Source organism: Ziziphus jujuba, chromosome 6, assembly GCF_031755915.1.
Source record: "Ziziphus jujuba cultivar Dongzao chromosome 6, ASM3175591v1".
Lineage (NCBI taxonomy): Eukaryota > Viridiplantae > Streptophyta > Magnoliopsida > Rosales > Rhamnaceae > Ziziphus > Ziziphus jujuba.
Genome location: NC_083384.1, coordinates 27,108,191 through 27,123,092, shown reverse-complemented (window position 1 = coordinate 27,123,092; position 14,902 = coordinate 27,108,191). Strand labels below are relative to the sequence as shown.

Sequence of the window (14,902 nt, the reverse complement as noted above, 5' to 3'; positions counted from 1 at the left end):
TTCTTGGCATGACCCTATCTGGTTTTTTTTTTTTTTTTTTTTTATGAGTTTGTATACATGTAAATAAAAAAATTTAAAAAAAAGAAGAAAAGGCGACGCAGTTGTTAAAAAATGAATCTCCTTTTCCTCAATTTGGCGACTCTTTGTTAAAACAATGCGTCGCCTAAAGCTATATTAACTAGTTCGTATTTTATTATTACATCAAGTCATTTGGTCTGGTTGTGTGGTAATTCCTTTAGAGCGTAAGAGGTTCTGGATTCAATTCTTGGTATGACCCTATTTGATTTTAATTTTTTTTTATGGGTTTGTACACATGTAAATAAAAAAATTGAAAAAAAAAAAAAGAAAAGGTGACGCAGTTGTTAAAAAATGCGTCTTTTTTTCTCTACTTAGTGACTTTTTGTTAATACAATGCGTCGTCTAAAGCTATATTAGCTCATTCTTATTGTATTATTATATCCAAGTCATTTAGTCTGGTGGTGTGGTGATTCCTTAAGGGTGTAAAAGGTCTAGATTCAATTCTTGGTATCGCCCTATCTGATTTTTTTTTTTTTTATGAGTTTGTACATGTGTGAATAAAAACATTGAAAAAAAGAAAAAAAGGCGACACAGTTATTAAAAAATGCCTCGCCTTTTCCTCTAGTAGGCGACTTTTTGTTAAAACAATGCATCGTCTAAAACTATATTAGCTAGTTCTCGTTGTATTTTTACATCCAAGTCATTTGGTTTGGTAGTGTGGTGATTCTTTGAGAGTGTAATAGGTTATGGGTTCAATTCTTGGCATGACTTAAAAAAAAAAAAAGTGGTAACAGGCGACGCATAATGAAGATGTTGCGTCACCTATTTGCTTATTTTTACAAAAAACAAAAATAAAAAACCACTTCAGTTATATTACTTAAATATTTTCATTAGTTATTTGAGGTCGAAAGAAAATCAAATTGATAAAAAAAAAAAAAAAACAAAAAACCACTTCAGTTATATTGCTTAAATATTTTCACTAGTTATTTGAGATTGAAAGAAAATCAGATTGAAAAAAAAAAATGGAACAGGCGAGTTGGAATGAATCTATTGCGTCGCCTGTTCCCTTTATCTTAAAAAAAACAAAAACCATCTTTGTTATATTGCTCAAATATTTTGACTCGTTATTTAAAATTAAAAGAAAATCACATTGATTAAAAAAATCATAATAATAAGTGAACAGGTGAGCGGAATGAATATCTTGCGTCGCCTATTACCTTTATCAAAAGGGGACAAAAAAAAAAAAAAAACAAATACAAAAGATTTGCAAGTTTAATTAACAGAAAATAAACGGTAAATGAAAATTATATAATTGAATAACAACCTCGTATAATTAAATTTTGTTATTATGTAAACATAGATAAGTGGTTGATTAATCATTTTGCATGAGTTTAACATTTAAACAATACAATTCAGATGAAATATATGTACAGTATGAAAGGCGACTCTGTTCAACCGCATATTCAGCGATGCTGAATGGCAGGATCATGTGTTGTTGTTTTTAGCGACCATTTGACGTCGATAGTTTTTGAATGCAGTCGTATATTTATTGAATTTTTACTGATGCGTTAACCTCAAAATCGTAATTTTATTTTTTCAGACGCGTTTGTTTCGTAATATCGGTAAGTTAGTATCCTCACATCTCAATTTTTGCATAGTGTTTCAAGACATGCTGTATATCATTTATTGTGCGACATCCCCATAATAGCTAGGATAAGCTTGTCAGCTGTATAGCTATGGTATTGAGTTCAAGGGGAATATATATTGCTGTCCATGGGGACCAAGAAAAAGGGAAGAAGATATGGAGCTAGTGAGTGGCAGTTGATTTAGCGGTAATATTGCAGATATCATTTAATCTATTAACATATTTATTAAAATCATACAATATTATTATTAGATGGGTTTAAATTTAATAATATTTATCTATTTAAAAATTTACTTATTTATTTTCAAAATGTATTATTATATTAAACAATCAAATATTAATATATCAACTATTATAATAATTCTTATTATTATTGTTATTTCCGTTTTACTTTTATATGCTTTTTGTTTTATTGAGAAATTGGGATGATTAGCATGCACTTCTATTTCACAAAGAGGCAGACAGGTTTGATTGATGATAAAAAGATTGACATCAACTTTTTTTTTGTTTGTTTTTTTTATTTATTGGATAGACGACTGTAATTCACTAATTATATATATGACATGCTCAATTTTTAACTATCCACTTGCTCGCCGGCCACTTGGAGTCCGCGTTTCAAGTTCGTTTTCCTAACTGTCTTCTCTGCTCCACTAAGAGCCTCGACCCTTCTTTTATCGTATCTACCGCCTTGCTCCTCGGCTCCCTACAACCACAGCTGCTCACTGTAATAACTTATTTCTCGGGTGGCTTGCATAAAATTTATAAGAACAGATCTTATGTTTTTTTCTTGTCTCTATCAGTAATATGATATCAATTATTTAAAAATATTAATAAAAAATAAAATAAATCTAAAGGGTAAAAAATAATGTTTTTTAATATGATATATATTTACATATAAAGAGAGAGAAAAACCTACCACATATGGAGCGCATTCCACCACGTTAGGTGACACTTTTTCCCTTCTTTTCCACCAATCATATTGCTATCAACTCTTTGGATGTGCTCTATTACCAAAAAATAAAAAATAAATAAATTGGATGTGCTCCTAAAGTTTTTGCCTTTTCACAACTAATATTAGTATTTTAATTTTAATTTTTGAATTGGATTCAAATTAAAATTTAAAATTATATTAATTAGTTATTAAATTTTGATAGGATTTATTTTTTTAATAATATTTTAATATATCATTAGATATGATTATTTTGTAAATTTTAATATAATTCAAAAATAATTAAAAACAAAAAAAAATATTTGACATTAAAATTATGAGATCCTCCACACACACATATATATATATATATATATATATATATATATATATAAAAGCAATTATTATGAACAAAGTATGATAGAATATAGTAGGCTATAACCATCCAAAATTGTGAAATTTGCATGATCTGCTTAATCTAACAGTTTTTTGTGGATGTCATACATAAAATATTGAACAACTATTTTACAATAGTATTTTTGTATATGTTAAATATTAAATTTGAGAAATAAATATAAACAAAATCTATGATGGATTTTGCACTTTTGGTTATACGGTGATACAATTGTTGGACAATTTGTAATTTCTTATTAATATAACAAATAAATGGATTTTAAAATCATGAATAGCATTACTATAATGTAATTTATGAATAAACATGTATATATATTTATAAATTGGGGTGAAAGTGTTTAAGCTTGGATCATTGCTTGAAAAATTAATAGCTTTTACAACTGGGTTGTGGGACCAAAAAAAATATTACTTCAAGTATAACTTCTTTCTGTTTTGTTTTGTTTTGTTTTTCCATTTTTTTTTTTTTTTTTTTTTTTGTCCCCGTTCAAAAAAGGGATACCATAAGTCGTTTAAGAATTGGCAACATTAATTTAAACATTTAATATTTAATATTAGACATTTTTCGTTTAGACAAATATATTATCAATGTTGTTTTCTTACCAATCTTATATATAAAGATATGCTATGGTATAGTTGGCATATGATCCATGAATATTAATGATCATTTTTAAACAATTATTGTCAATATCCATAACCCACATGAGCACGTTCGCACCTAGCCTACCCTATATATATATATATATATATTATAATTTTGGATGTTTTTGATTGCTTCTACGACTTTAACAGATGTCATTGGTCCATCACAATCAAAGCACTTTTTTTTTTTTCAATAATTAAAAACACGTAGTGGGATTGCAATAATTGTTAGATAAGTGGACCATATAATATCCATTAATCGATATATATCACCAATTGTGGGTTAATCCACACATTAATATGGGACATATACATATAAGTGGCACACACGGGAACCAAATTAAAATCTTAAAAAAAAAAAGGAAAAAAAGAAAAACAAACAAATGAAAAACTCATAAATGTTTCATTAAGGTGATACTATTTTTAGTTAGTTAATTTAAATATATACTTCTTGCAAAAAATAAAAGAGTCTTTGGATATACTTGTGTTTCCGGTGGCATTACTTACACGGTTAATCTGCTTACATTATTATTATTATTATTTTCAATTGTAGAGGAGGCTATGTCATGATTTTCTAAATTTAAAGACCAGCTTTGTTTTCATCAAATGAGATAAAAAAAAATTCCTTTATATTTTTCTAAATATTATCTTTGCCACAAAATATTTAAGTTGCCGATCAAATTGAGATGAACAATCTGTCCTCCTCTTATCCTAAGAGATAATTTATTTTTTTATTATTTATTATTTTTTTGGGGCTGAACTCCCATTATTTATTTATTTATTTATTTATTTTGCTGAACTCCCAAAATTTTAAGCTTGACTTCAACTCCCAAAATTTTAAGCTTGACTTTACACAAACGTAGAGACGAAACGTTTCAGCAAGTTAAATTGGCTCATTCTAGGATATACAAAAGTGTAAGAACAAGAATATAAATATTTTATAAATAGAAACAACAATAATAATAAAGATTAAGAAAATTAAGGGACAAAATATTTTTATCTTTAAGCAGAAAATGGATTCTCATTCACAGAAGTATTGATTATTTGTGCGTCTCAAAAGTGGTAAGGAGTAAATGCTCTGCCTCTTGTCCCACTAATAACACTCAGAGTGGACCTCATGTCTTATGACTCAGGTCACTACGGAAATGGCACAACCATAAAAATAACTTTTACACGTAACTATTACATGGATATGGTGTAATAAATCATTATCATTTTATGCAATAATAAATATATAGAATTTATACCTTTTTTTTTTTTTTTTTGTGTATGATGTTGCATATGATTTGATTTCACGAAAAATTATAGTACAAATTTGTATACTTTAATATAATTTTTTAAAAAAATAATAAAAAATTTTCAATTATACCCTTTAATATTGCTTTAATTATTAGTAAATTCTATGCTTTTGAAAAATTATTATTTAAATACATATTTATAAGTTTTTAGCCTTATCTGACCATTTTTAAAAATTATTTTTAGTAGTTAAAAATTATAATTGTATTTTCACAATACTTTAAACTAACAAATACATCTATAAAGGTTATTATAATTTCATAAAAATATAAAATTTCAATGTATTTATAACAAAAATTGAAAAAGTCTAAATCAAATTTGCCACTAAAACGAAAAACAAAAGTCAGAAGGTTTTATAATCCTAGATCTCATATAAGCACTGTAGTTCAACAATCAATGACACTTGCCCTTAGATTGGCCCCCTATGGCCCACTAATAAGCTTTATGTACCACTTACATTCAATAAGCTAATGACAAATAGTAGTGAATCAACTATAAGTGGAAAATGCTGTAACCGGTATGCCAATCACTGTCTGACATGTGTCCAGTGTCGGTGAAATGGAATTAGTTAATCCTTGATTCTCAAGACCTTCAAACCTTATTGCAAGGTTAAGAATCCCATTTGTCCTTGAACCGTCCCTTGCCCGGAGCCGGTAACTCAGGTGCCGGACTGAACCCGCCGGCGGGAACCCGATATCGTGTGCCGGGATTTGACACCAACCCAATTGAGTCTGACCCAAAACGAGTCGTTTAGTGTAGAGCTGAAGATATATGGAGGAGTATCTGTTAGTGAAGAAAGTAGAGTCAATAGGGACATGGAACTTGTCACCCCAAGTAGGATTGACACCTCCTTGATCATCCACCCTTGTCTTGTACACGTGGCAGTGCTTGCCATCGTTGGATGGTGTGTATGGAGAAGTGGGTGAGACAGTGGTGAGGGTGATGAAGGGTCTGAGACGTTGTGAGAAGGGAATGGAAGAAGAGGCCTTGAGGCCCTTTGCGGATATGACTGTGATTTCCATGGTGATCAAAGGCTGGTGGTTATGGTGGTGGTTTTGCTTTAGCATGGTATGTGGTGTATGAAGAAAAGAATTGTTGTAGTTGAGCTTGAGAGAGAGAGAGAGAGAGAGAGAGAGAGAGAGAGAGAGGAACAGTTTGGAACTTTGATTACAACAGAGTTGAGGAATATTTAAAGAAGGAATTTAGTTTGGAAGTTGAGAGTTTGAGAGAGTTCATGGGAGTTTCAGGGGCTTTCCTTTGTGGAATAACATTTTTGGAGATAATGGGAATTTTAAGCGGTCGCAAAAACCATGAAATTTTCATATTTGATCTAGTCAATTTGTCTGTGCAATGATAATTATAACTAGTTTGTGACACGTGATAGTCACATGTCTTGATACATTTATTCCTACATACCATGTTAGAAATAAGGGCCATTTTGTTTGGAAATGACAATTTACCCGCTTCGAGGGCATCAGAGGTTGGTATGGAAACATAGGCTTCACCCCACTTAATTGGTTACCAAAATTTTGGTATCTATAGCATTGCTCTATTAATATCCACATCAATATTTTATATCTTTGGTGAGAACTATCTCCAAGATCATTCTATGAGATGGAGGAGACCATAAGGACTTGTTATGTTGGCGTGAAGAAGGGAATGTATGAATTTACTAACGTACACTTCATAATTTTTGTTTCGTTTGAAATATAAAGGTTTTAATCAAAGATCTATTTGTTTTTAATAATACCAAACGGCCATAGGTAAAGGTCTATTTGTTTTTAACAATACTAAAGGCCACAGGTAAGTGGTAAATATAGAATCCTACAAATACTAAAGTCTTAAGCTAATATGGCATATATAGAGTTCTCGGCCTGCGCTCTAAAAGTAACTTATTTAGCACTTTCAACAAAATATTCTATATGGAAACCATTTTTGGTTAAAACTGCTTAAGTATGAAATTTTTTTTTTTTTTCAACTTTTTCAGGAGATTATTCATTCTAAAGTTGTTTCCACTGGAATATACTTAATCTTAAAGTTTTTTTAAGCTTTAAGATCAACATCTTTTAAAATGTCTCAATTATTAAAAGAGAGACTTTTTATATTTAAGCAATCAACTTTTCACACTCAGGTAATTTAAGATTGGACACTAGGTAATTTTTTTTTCAATAAAGTAGTCTGCCAATGCATACAATTATCCTAACAATTTCATAGTGATTCACTTGTATTGGTCATCACAATTCATCTCCTTGAGATATAGTATCTTTGCCACCATATTTTTAATCGGATATAAGCTTTAATACCATCTACGACACCTAAAGACAGAGCTAGAGTGAGCTCAAGCCCACCTAATCCCAATTTAAAAAATATATATTAATATTAACATTAATATTAAATTAAAAATAGAAAAAAGAGATTAAGAAAGAAGAAGAAGAAGAGTAAGAGTGAGAAAAATAAGAGGAAGGGAAAAGGGTATATTAAGAAAATATATATTTTTGCAATTTATTTGGTAATATTTTTATTTTGTTAACTTGAGTTTGTGAAAAAAAAAAAAAAGGGGTGGAGACCAAAGATTATGAACACTTATCCACTTTTTTTTTTTTTAATTAAAATCAGTTTCACATTAAAATCAGTAATTTTTAGTCGCATTTACTATTTTGATGTTGAAATTTAAGGTTAAATGATGATTTAGAAGATATTATTTACTTAGATCGACAATTTAGTTAATAATTTATTACTATAATAAGCATAAAATTCAAAGTTGATTTGGGTGTTGCAATTTGATATTTATTTGTTATGCTTAGTTTATATTAGCTTTTCCTTTTTATGCACCTTTTAGTTCTTAAAGTTAATGTACTATAGTAATATATATCGATAAATAAAGGCTCACTGTGTCTCTTTCTAAGAAGGTATATTTTTACTTTACATTTATGTCTAAGTTCGTTTTGTTTTTCTTTTATACAAGCCACCTGTGACGTCGAATTTTGACTACGTCCCTCTCGACCCCATTGATGTGCTACTCTCTTACTTTATCAATATTATCCTTCATTTAGTTATTGCCCTATATACGGTATGGAATTTTTATTCAAATTTTTAGAAGGTTATTTATTTTAGAATTATAGTTTTAGTATTTTTTCGAACTCTGAAATTAACCGCTTTAAAAATATTTAATTATTAAAAGAGTGATTATTTTTATATTTGAATCATTACCGTTTCATATTCATGGAGATATGACATTAAATAACAAATAACATTTGCTAGTAAGTTAGCCTGTGAATAACTTGCATTCACTTACATTTATTTTGTCAATCTCATACTGATTCATCTACATTTATTATTATAGAAATGCTCCATGAAAATTGTCTGCATATGTTCGGAAACTATGCCAAATAAGGCCTAAAACTTGATAGGCTAGAATAAATGTGGCGTGTGGAAACCACCACAAACCATCAAAGTTTAAATGAATTACTAGATTGAGAAATCATTAAAGTCTATTTGAATCTCAAGCTAGCAAAGCAAGCGTGTTGCATTGTAGAGTCCCATATTGTATCTACATTGCTGGTGAATTGTAGACTTCCAAATCGCCCGTCGTTGGAGGATTATACAATCTTACATCACTCACAAACTATGTTTACACTGTTTGAAAATTATGGTGTGGGCTTTAGATTCCAAAAGTAGTTAGCACTTTTGCAAAACAATCGGTAAATTGTTACATAAACAATTTACAATATTTTATTGAATTTGCATTGAATTTTACTTATCCTTTTTAAAAAATTCTTTTTTGTTCTCTGTTTTTTTTTTTTTTGTTTTTTTTTTTTTTTTCTAATACCGTGTGCGGTAACATAAATGAAATATAATTTTTTCAACAAAATCCAACAGAATTAATGTCAACTGCAAAAATGGTAAAGTCCTCAGTCAGTGTTTGACGTTGTCAAAATGCTAAAAGAAGCGGTGGGGACCTAATTGCAAAGGTTGGCATGCTCCAAATTGGCAAAGGCCCGTGACTCATGGTTGAGCTGTAATTTATAATTATTAATGAATGCTTGTTGATTTCCATATATCTGCCTTTTAATTTTCCACAAAATTGGATTGTCATCGGTCAGCATACGGCAGTGTGGAAGTCTATTTAGTAGCTCAAGATTCTGGGTAAATGATTGCCACCTCTCCCTAACCAATAAATGAGTGGAGTGGGTAGTTCACTAGCAGTTCCTCATATAAACTACACTTTTCAAAATTGGAAAAGAGCTATTAAAAAGCGAGGAACAAAAATCATCTCCGGATAGGGTTTTTCCTCCTTTTTGCCTTTTTTTAATTGCCTAAAGCTAGACAAAGAAATGGAAGTCATACCAGATCAATTTACTTTGTTGGGAACCTCGTTTTTGTAATGAAAGTTAGGAAATATTCCACCTAAACTTTTTTGAGGGGATGCATTTGATTCATAGAGTTTAATGGATTTAAAATAAATTATAAAGTTTAAATGATTTAATGGATTGTTATGGAATTCCATAAATTTTATAAAAAATTTATATAAAATCCAACAAAATTTTTGGGTTTAAGGCCATATTTCACAGTTAAAATTCTTTCAAATCTATTAAAATCCATTATTTTTTAAAATCTTTTAAAATCAATAACTTTTGGAATACAACTAGATTTTAAAAGAATTCTATAAAATTTTAATTGAATACATCTGAATTTTAATACACTTTTATCAATTAAAATCTGAATTGAATATTATTGGATTTGTATATACTCCTTTAAAATTTAAATCGAATATCTCTAAATTTTTAAATATTTTTAAATATTTTAAACTTTAAATTGAATACACCTTCTAAATTTGTATTACTTTCAATTTAATTTTAAATATTACAACTAGAAAATATAAAAAAAAAATTATTTTAAAGGGTGAAATAACAAAAAAAATAAAAATAAAAACTATATAAAAACTCAAAACAAGTAAGTAATATTTTAAAACCTCAAAGATTAAATTTAAATTAATGCAAAATATAAATTAATGCAAAATATAAATTAATGCAAAATATAAAAATATTGAAACGAAATATTTCTAAAAGTTATGTATTTCCCTTGGAAACACAGCGGAAAAGTATAATTTTTCCTTTGGATCTTTACTAAAGAAAGCAGTGATGTTTTCTGTCTGTGTATGCCATGGAGACTACTTTGCAAAAAGATTTTAAAGTAAATGCATAAAAAAGAGAGCCAGGGTATCAAACGGAAAAAGATCCCAAAGATTTGAATTTAATTATGCTATAGCCAACCAACTTTATTTATCAATTAATATGATATGACATCAATTTTATTTATTTTTCACTTAAAATTAAGAACTTTTAATTAAGAATTTTTTATGAATAATATTTCATATTAATTTTTTAAATGATAAAATAATATAAAATAATATAATATTATTTTAATAATTATATGATTTGATAAATAATTTGGTATAGGAGACAGTATTAGTTGGAATATTATGAAACTAGGTTGTAATATGATGTAATTAGCTCTTTGATTATCAAAAAAAAAAAAAAGAAAAAAAAGTAAAAAGAGACTTCAATTATTCTCTTTACTAAGAGATGACTTCAAAAGCTACTTTTATATATATATATATATATATGGAAATTATATGATGAGAACGGTCCGTATGAGAATCGTAGTATTAGTGATGTTTTTTCATAATATTAATGACGGTTTTTTAGAAAATCGTCACCAATATTATGAAAAATCATCACCAATACTGTGATCCGCATGAAAACCGTCCACATCATAAACAGACTGTTAGAAAATCGTCACCAATACTATGAAAAATCATCACCAATACTGTGATCTGTATGAAGACCGTCCGCACCATAAACAAACTGTATATATATATATATAAATATATAAATAAATGTTATTCTATTAGAAGTACTTTCATAATAATAGAAACAACGAGTGTTAAAAGTACATGTTAATTAATAAATTAATCTAAATATTTTAATTTGATAACTACTAGATATATATATATTTAATACATCACTAGCAATCTAATATAAAATAAAAACCAGCATAATAAAGAACAAAACTCTCTCTCTCTCTCTCTCTCTCTCACTCTAATATATATATATATATAATTAGTATTTATTAAATAAAATCTTTTTTTTTTAACCCCCCATAAAATCATGCAACGAGTTCTTGAAGTTTTCCGTGAAAAGGGGACGCCGGTGGGAGGCAAATTCTTATAAATGGCCGTAAACTATGACAAGTTATGGAAACGTGTGCAACATGGGCTTTGTAAAAGTCAAAAAAAAATACGGCTTTCACTCTTACTTTATTCATTAACAGCTCAATGGCACAGTCGGTTGTGGAAAATGTTTGTTGAGGCTTGCAGGGGTCCTTCATTTTCTTTTCTGGCCATCAATATAAAATTTTTTCCACAGCCTTGGATTTACAATTTGCAAGAAAGAGCGGAGACAATTGTTTGTTAGGTGAATGGGAAAGTGGGTCAGGTTGAGGATGGACATCTATGGAGTTTATTAAAGTGACAGACTGGAGTGCACTGCATTGCCGTGGAAATTGGATCCAATGTTTCCCCACTTGTGTTTTATTATTTTGATATGGTATCTTCTTTCCAAATTCTCACCGCTCAGAGAAGAAAAGAAAAGAAAAAAGTTTAATTTTTCCACACCTAAATATAATTGCAATATATATATATATAAAGATTGTATAGTGCGGATTTCTGTATATTTTTATCATGTAGATTTCTGTAAAGATAATAATTTTGAAAAAGAAACCGTCATCAATATTCATGTTTGTGTTTCAAAAACCATCATTAATAAACCATCGTTTTGTAAACATTTACATGTTAGAGTTGGTGATCCGAATTCTTATCGATCCGACCTGAAAAGCTCGTTCTACTCGTTTGGTGAAATTTATTTTGAAAGAAAGAATTGGGGCTCTTGTTTGGTGAAATTTATTTTGAGAGAAAAAATTAAGGCTTTGTGATGGTGGGCTGGCCTTTCTAATTTTAAAATTTATCGTACAATATTTATATATATATTTTTAGGATTTTTGAATATATTAAGTCTTTTTTATCTCTCTGTTTGCTTATTTTTTATACCAATTTTTATCAATGAAAGTTTTACCTTTTTTCTGTCAACAAAACTATTTTTATTTTATTTTTTTATACCCTTTTGTCTTATCTCTATGACTTTATCATCTCTTTCGAGATCATGGTATTACATTTTACATCTAGATGTCAAAAAAAATTACTACTAAACCAACTTTATTTGTAGCAAAACCCGTTTTAAGCTCCAACTGGTAGCCTGTGGACTTCTCAACCCAATTGAGAGTGGGTGTTGGGTCTATGGCTTTGCCGAAACATTGTAAATCCACATTAACACAATCAATGCTGATTCTATATAAACCACCATAGAACCTACATACAGTCCCCGATGGTTGTCAAATTCCCAATATAACCCACCTGATTATATAGACATGTTCTTTTTTGGTAATTTGACAACTTTCGAAGTTTGAACAAGTTCGTCAAAAAAACTTTGTGACAACCCAATTTAATTCACGAGGCCCAATTTTTTAAGACAAAAAAACTTTAGGTCATTTTAGCCATGGGCCTCTTATCCAAAACTAAACAATAGTAAAAACATATCTACAGAAAAAAATAAAAATACGATTAGTATAAGAAACAGTTGCAGAAAAACAAGTTATTTGCGATAAGGATTGTAGAAAACAAATAAGCCTTCAACCCCAAATTTTCTGTCCCCTCCCCTTATTTAAAAAAATTAATTATTTTGAAATGATCTGATGAAAAAATGGGAATAGAAAATCTCCATAATATTTGTATAAAAATGGATGCAAAAAATCTTCAAAAATATGTAGTATTCAATACACACTTGGGATTTAATGACGGTAGCGGGCTCAGACATTAATGGAGACACATTTTCAAAACAATTAAACCATAAATTACGTGCAATTAATGACATACAGAATGGAATAAATGGCCAAATATTGATATACATGAGTATGAAGACAATTAGCGTCCACCGTTAGACAAGTGGTCAAATATTCAAATTATTTGAGAGTTATCATCCCCTTAGACTTAACTATGATCATCAAGTGCTTGGCATTATTACCCTTGAACACAATATAATGTCATCTGAATTACCTTTGATTAAGCAACAAAACCATTACTTAACCCAAAAAAAAAAAAAAAAAAAAAAAAAGCAACAAAGCCATTAATGGTAATGGTTTTTTTTACTGATGCATCACTTTTTCTAAACGGGACTCTTATTTAAAGTTAAGCAAAGCCAACTGCAAAGAGGCTGGCAGAAGCCGTACACTACGTATGAGTACTGAGTACATGACTCTGTAGATCTCACACAGTCCCAAATCTTACGTAGGATTCATTTATGACTTTTTTCGTAATTTCCTCTTTTTCAAAAATACTATTTTTCACATAAAGTTTACTTTTTTAAATTAAATTCTTAAAATAAATTTTTTTTTAGCTGAAATTCTTAAAATAAAAAATTAATACATAAGTAGATACACTAAATAATTCTTATGTCAATAATAAATTTATTAGTGATCATCAGCATTGGTCCACCGATGGCATATAGCAGGATTTTTTTTCTTACTTTTTACTTTTCATTCGTCATTTGGCATGTTATTAAAAAAAAAAAAAAAAAAAAAAAAAAGGGCAACTCTAAACTGCTGCTTAGTTTGCACTGTGCTATTTAAACCTCAAATATCACACATTCATTCTCCAAAACAAAACAAAACTATTATTTTTTTTTAAATTTTTGTTATTCAATTTAATGTTGGTTATGGATTTGGACAAACTGATATAAGAAAATATTACTTCATGAGGTAATATGGTAATTTTGACACAGGAGCGTCTCAAGAATTTTTGAGGCCATAAGCAAAAAACAATATTTGAGCCTTAATTAAACATTATTTTTAATAAAATAGATTTTTTATATAAAATTTATATATTTTTTTGCTTTTATAATGTAAAGTTACTAATTAAATTTTTATATTCAAGATTTGATAGTAAATCTTTTTTAATTAATAAAATTGCTAAATTGTTTAATTTTGTTGAAACACAGTTGAACATAAATAAAATTTTATTAATTTTAATTTTGAAAAATTTCTTTCCACTCAAACTATATTAACACAAAATAATAAATACATGCATTGCGAAAAGAATTTAATTTTTTTTTATAAAGTTTATTATCTCAAGTGCTAATTTTTATTTATTAATTTATTTTTCTTTTAGATGTTTAATTCTCAAAATAAATCTACTCAATTTATTCAAAGAAAGATTAGATAAAAGGGAAAAAAAAATGAAAGTAGAAACTATAAAAACATATAGTCTGATTTTTATAAACAACAAGAATAATTAGTAAATAATTAAAATCATGAATTCATAGAAAATAGAAAATAAAAATTAAAAATATTATGAGAATGAACAATATAATTTTATTAAAATAAATAATAATTTACAAGTTTACATTTTATTTTAGAACTATTTGGATAAAAATTTCAAATTATATCGATTGGATATCAAAATTAAACAAATATAAAAAATGAAAAAATAAAAAAAAATAAAATAAATGAGCTAAATGAGAAAAAATGCATAAACAAATGAAAAAAAGTATATAAACAAAAAAAATATTTAATATTTTATTCTTTTTTATTATTAAAATCTAATAATTATGAAATATAAAATATTTAATAGAACTTAACTAGTATTATTTTTCGAAAAATAAAAATCATTAAAGATAATAATTACAATAAGTGGTCAATAAAAATTCATCCAAAAAAATAAATAATCAATTAGCAATAATTAAAAAAAATTAAATCAAAATTTTTATATTTTTAAAATAAATTAATAATTATATTCTATTTAATAAATATATATATATATATATATATATTATATAATTTTCTTTTGGGCC

General features: G+C 27.8%; 1 protein-coding gene across 1 annotated transcript; it reads right to left on the bottom strand.

The window, feature by feature from the left end:
- Nucleotides 1-5,237: 5,237 nt before the first annotated feature.
- LOC107429968 (BON1-associated protein 2) lies at nt 5,238-6,279 on the bottom strand. Its single transcript, XM_016040749.4, has one exon. The coding sequence runs from the start codon at nt 6,005-6,007 to the stop codon at nt 5,429-5,431; it is 579 nt and encodes a 192-aa protein (XP_015896235.1). The 5' UTR covers nt 6,008-6,279; the 3' UTR covers nt 5,238-5,428.
- Nucleotides 6,280-14,902: the final 8,623 nt, after the last annotated feature.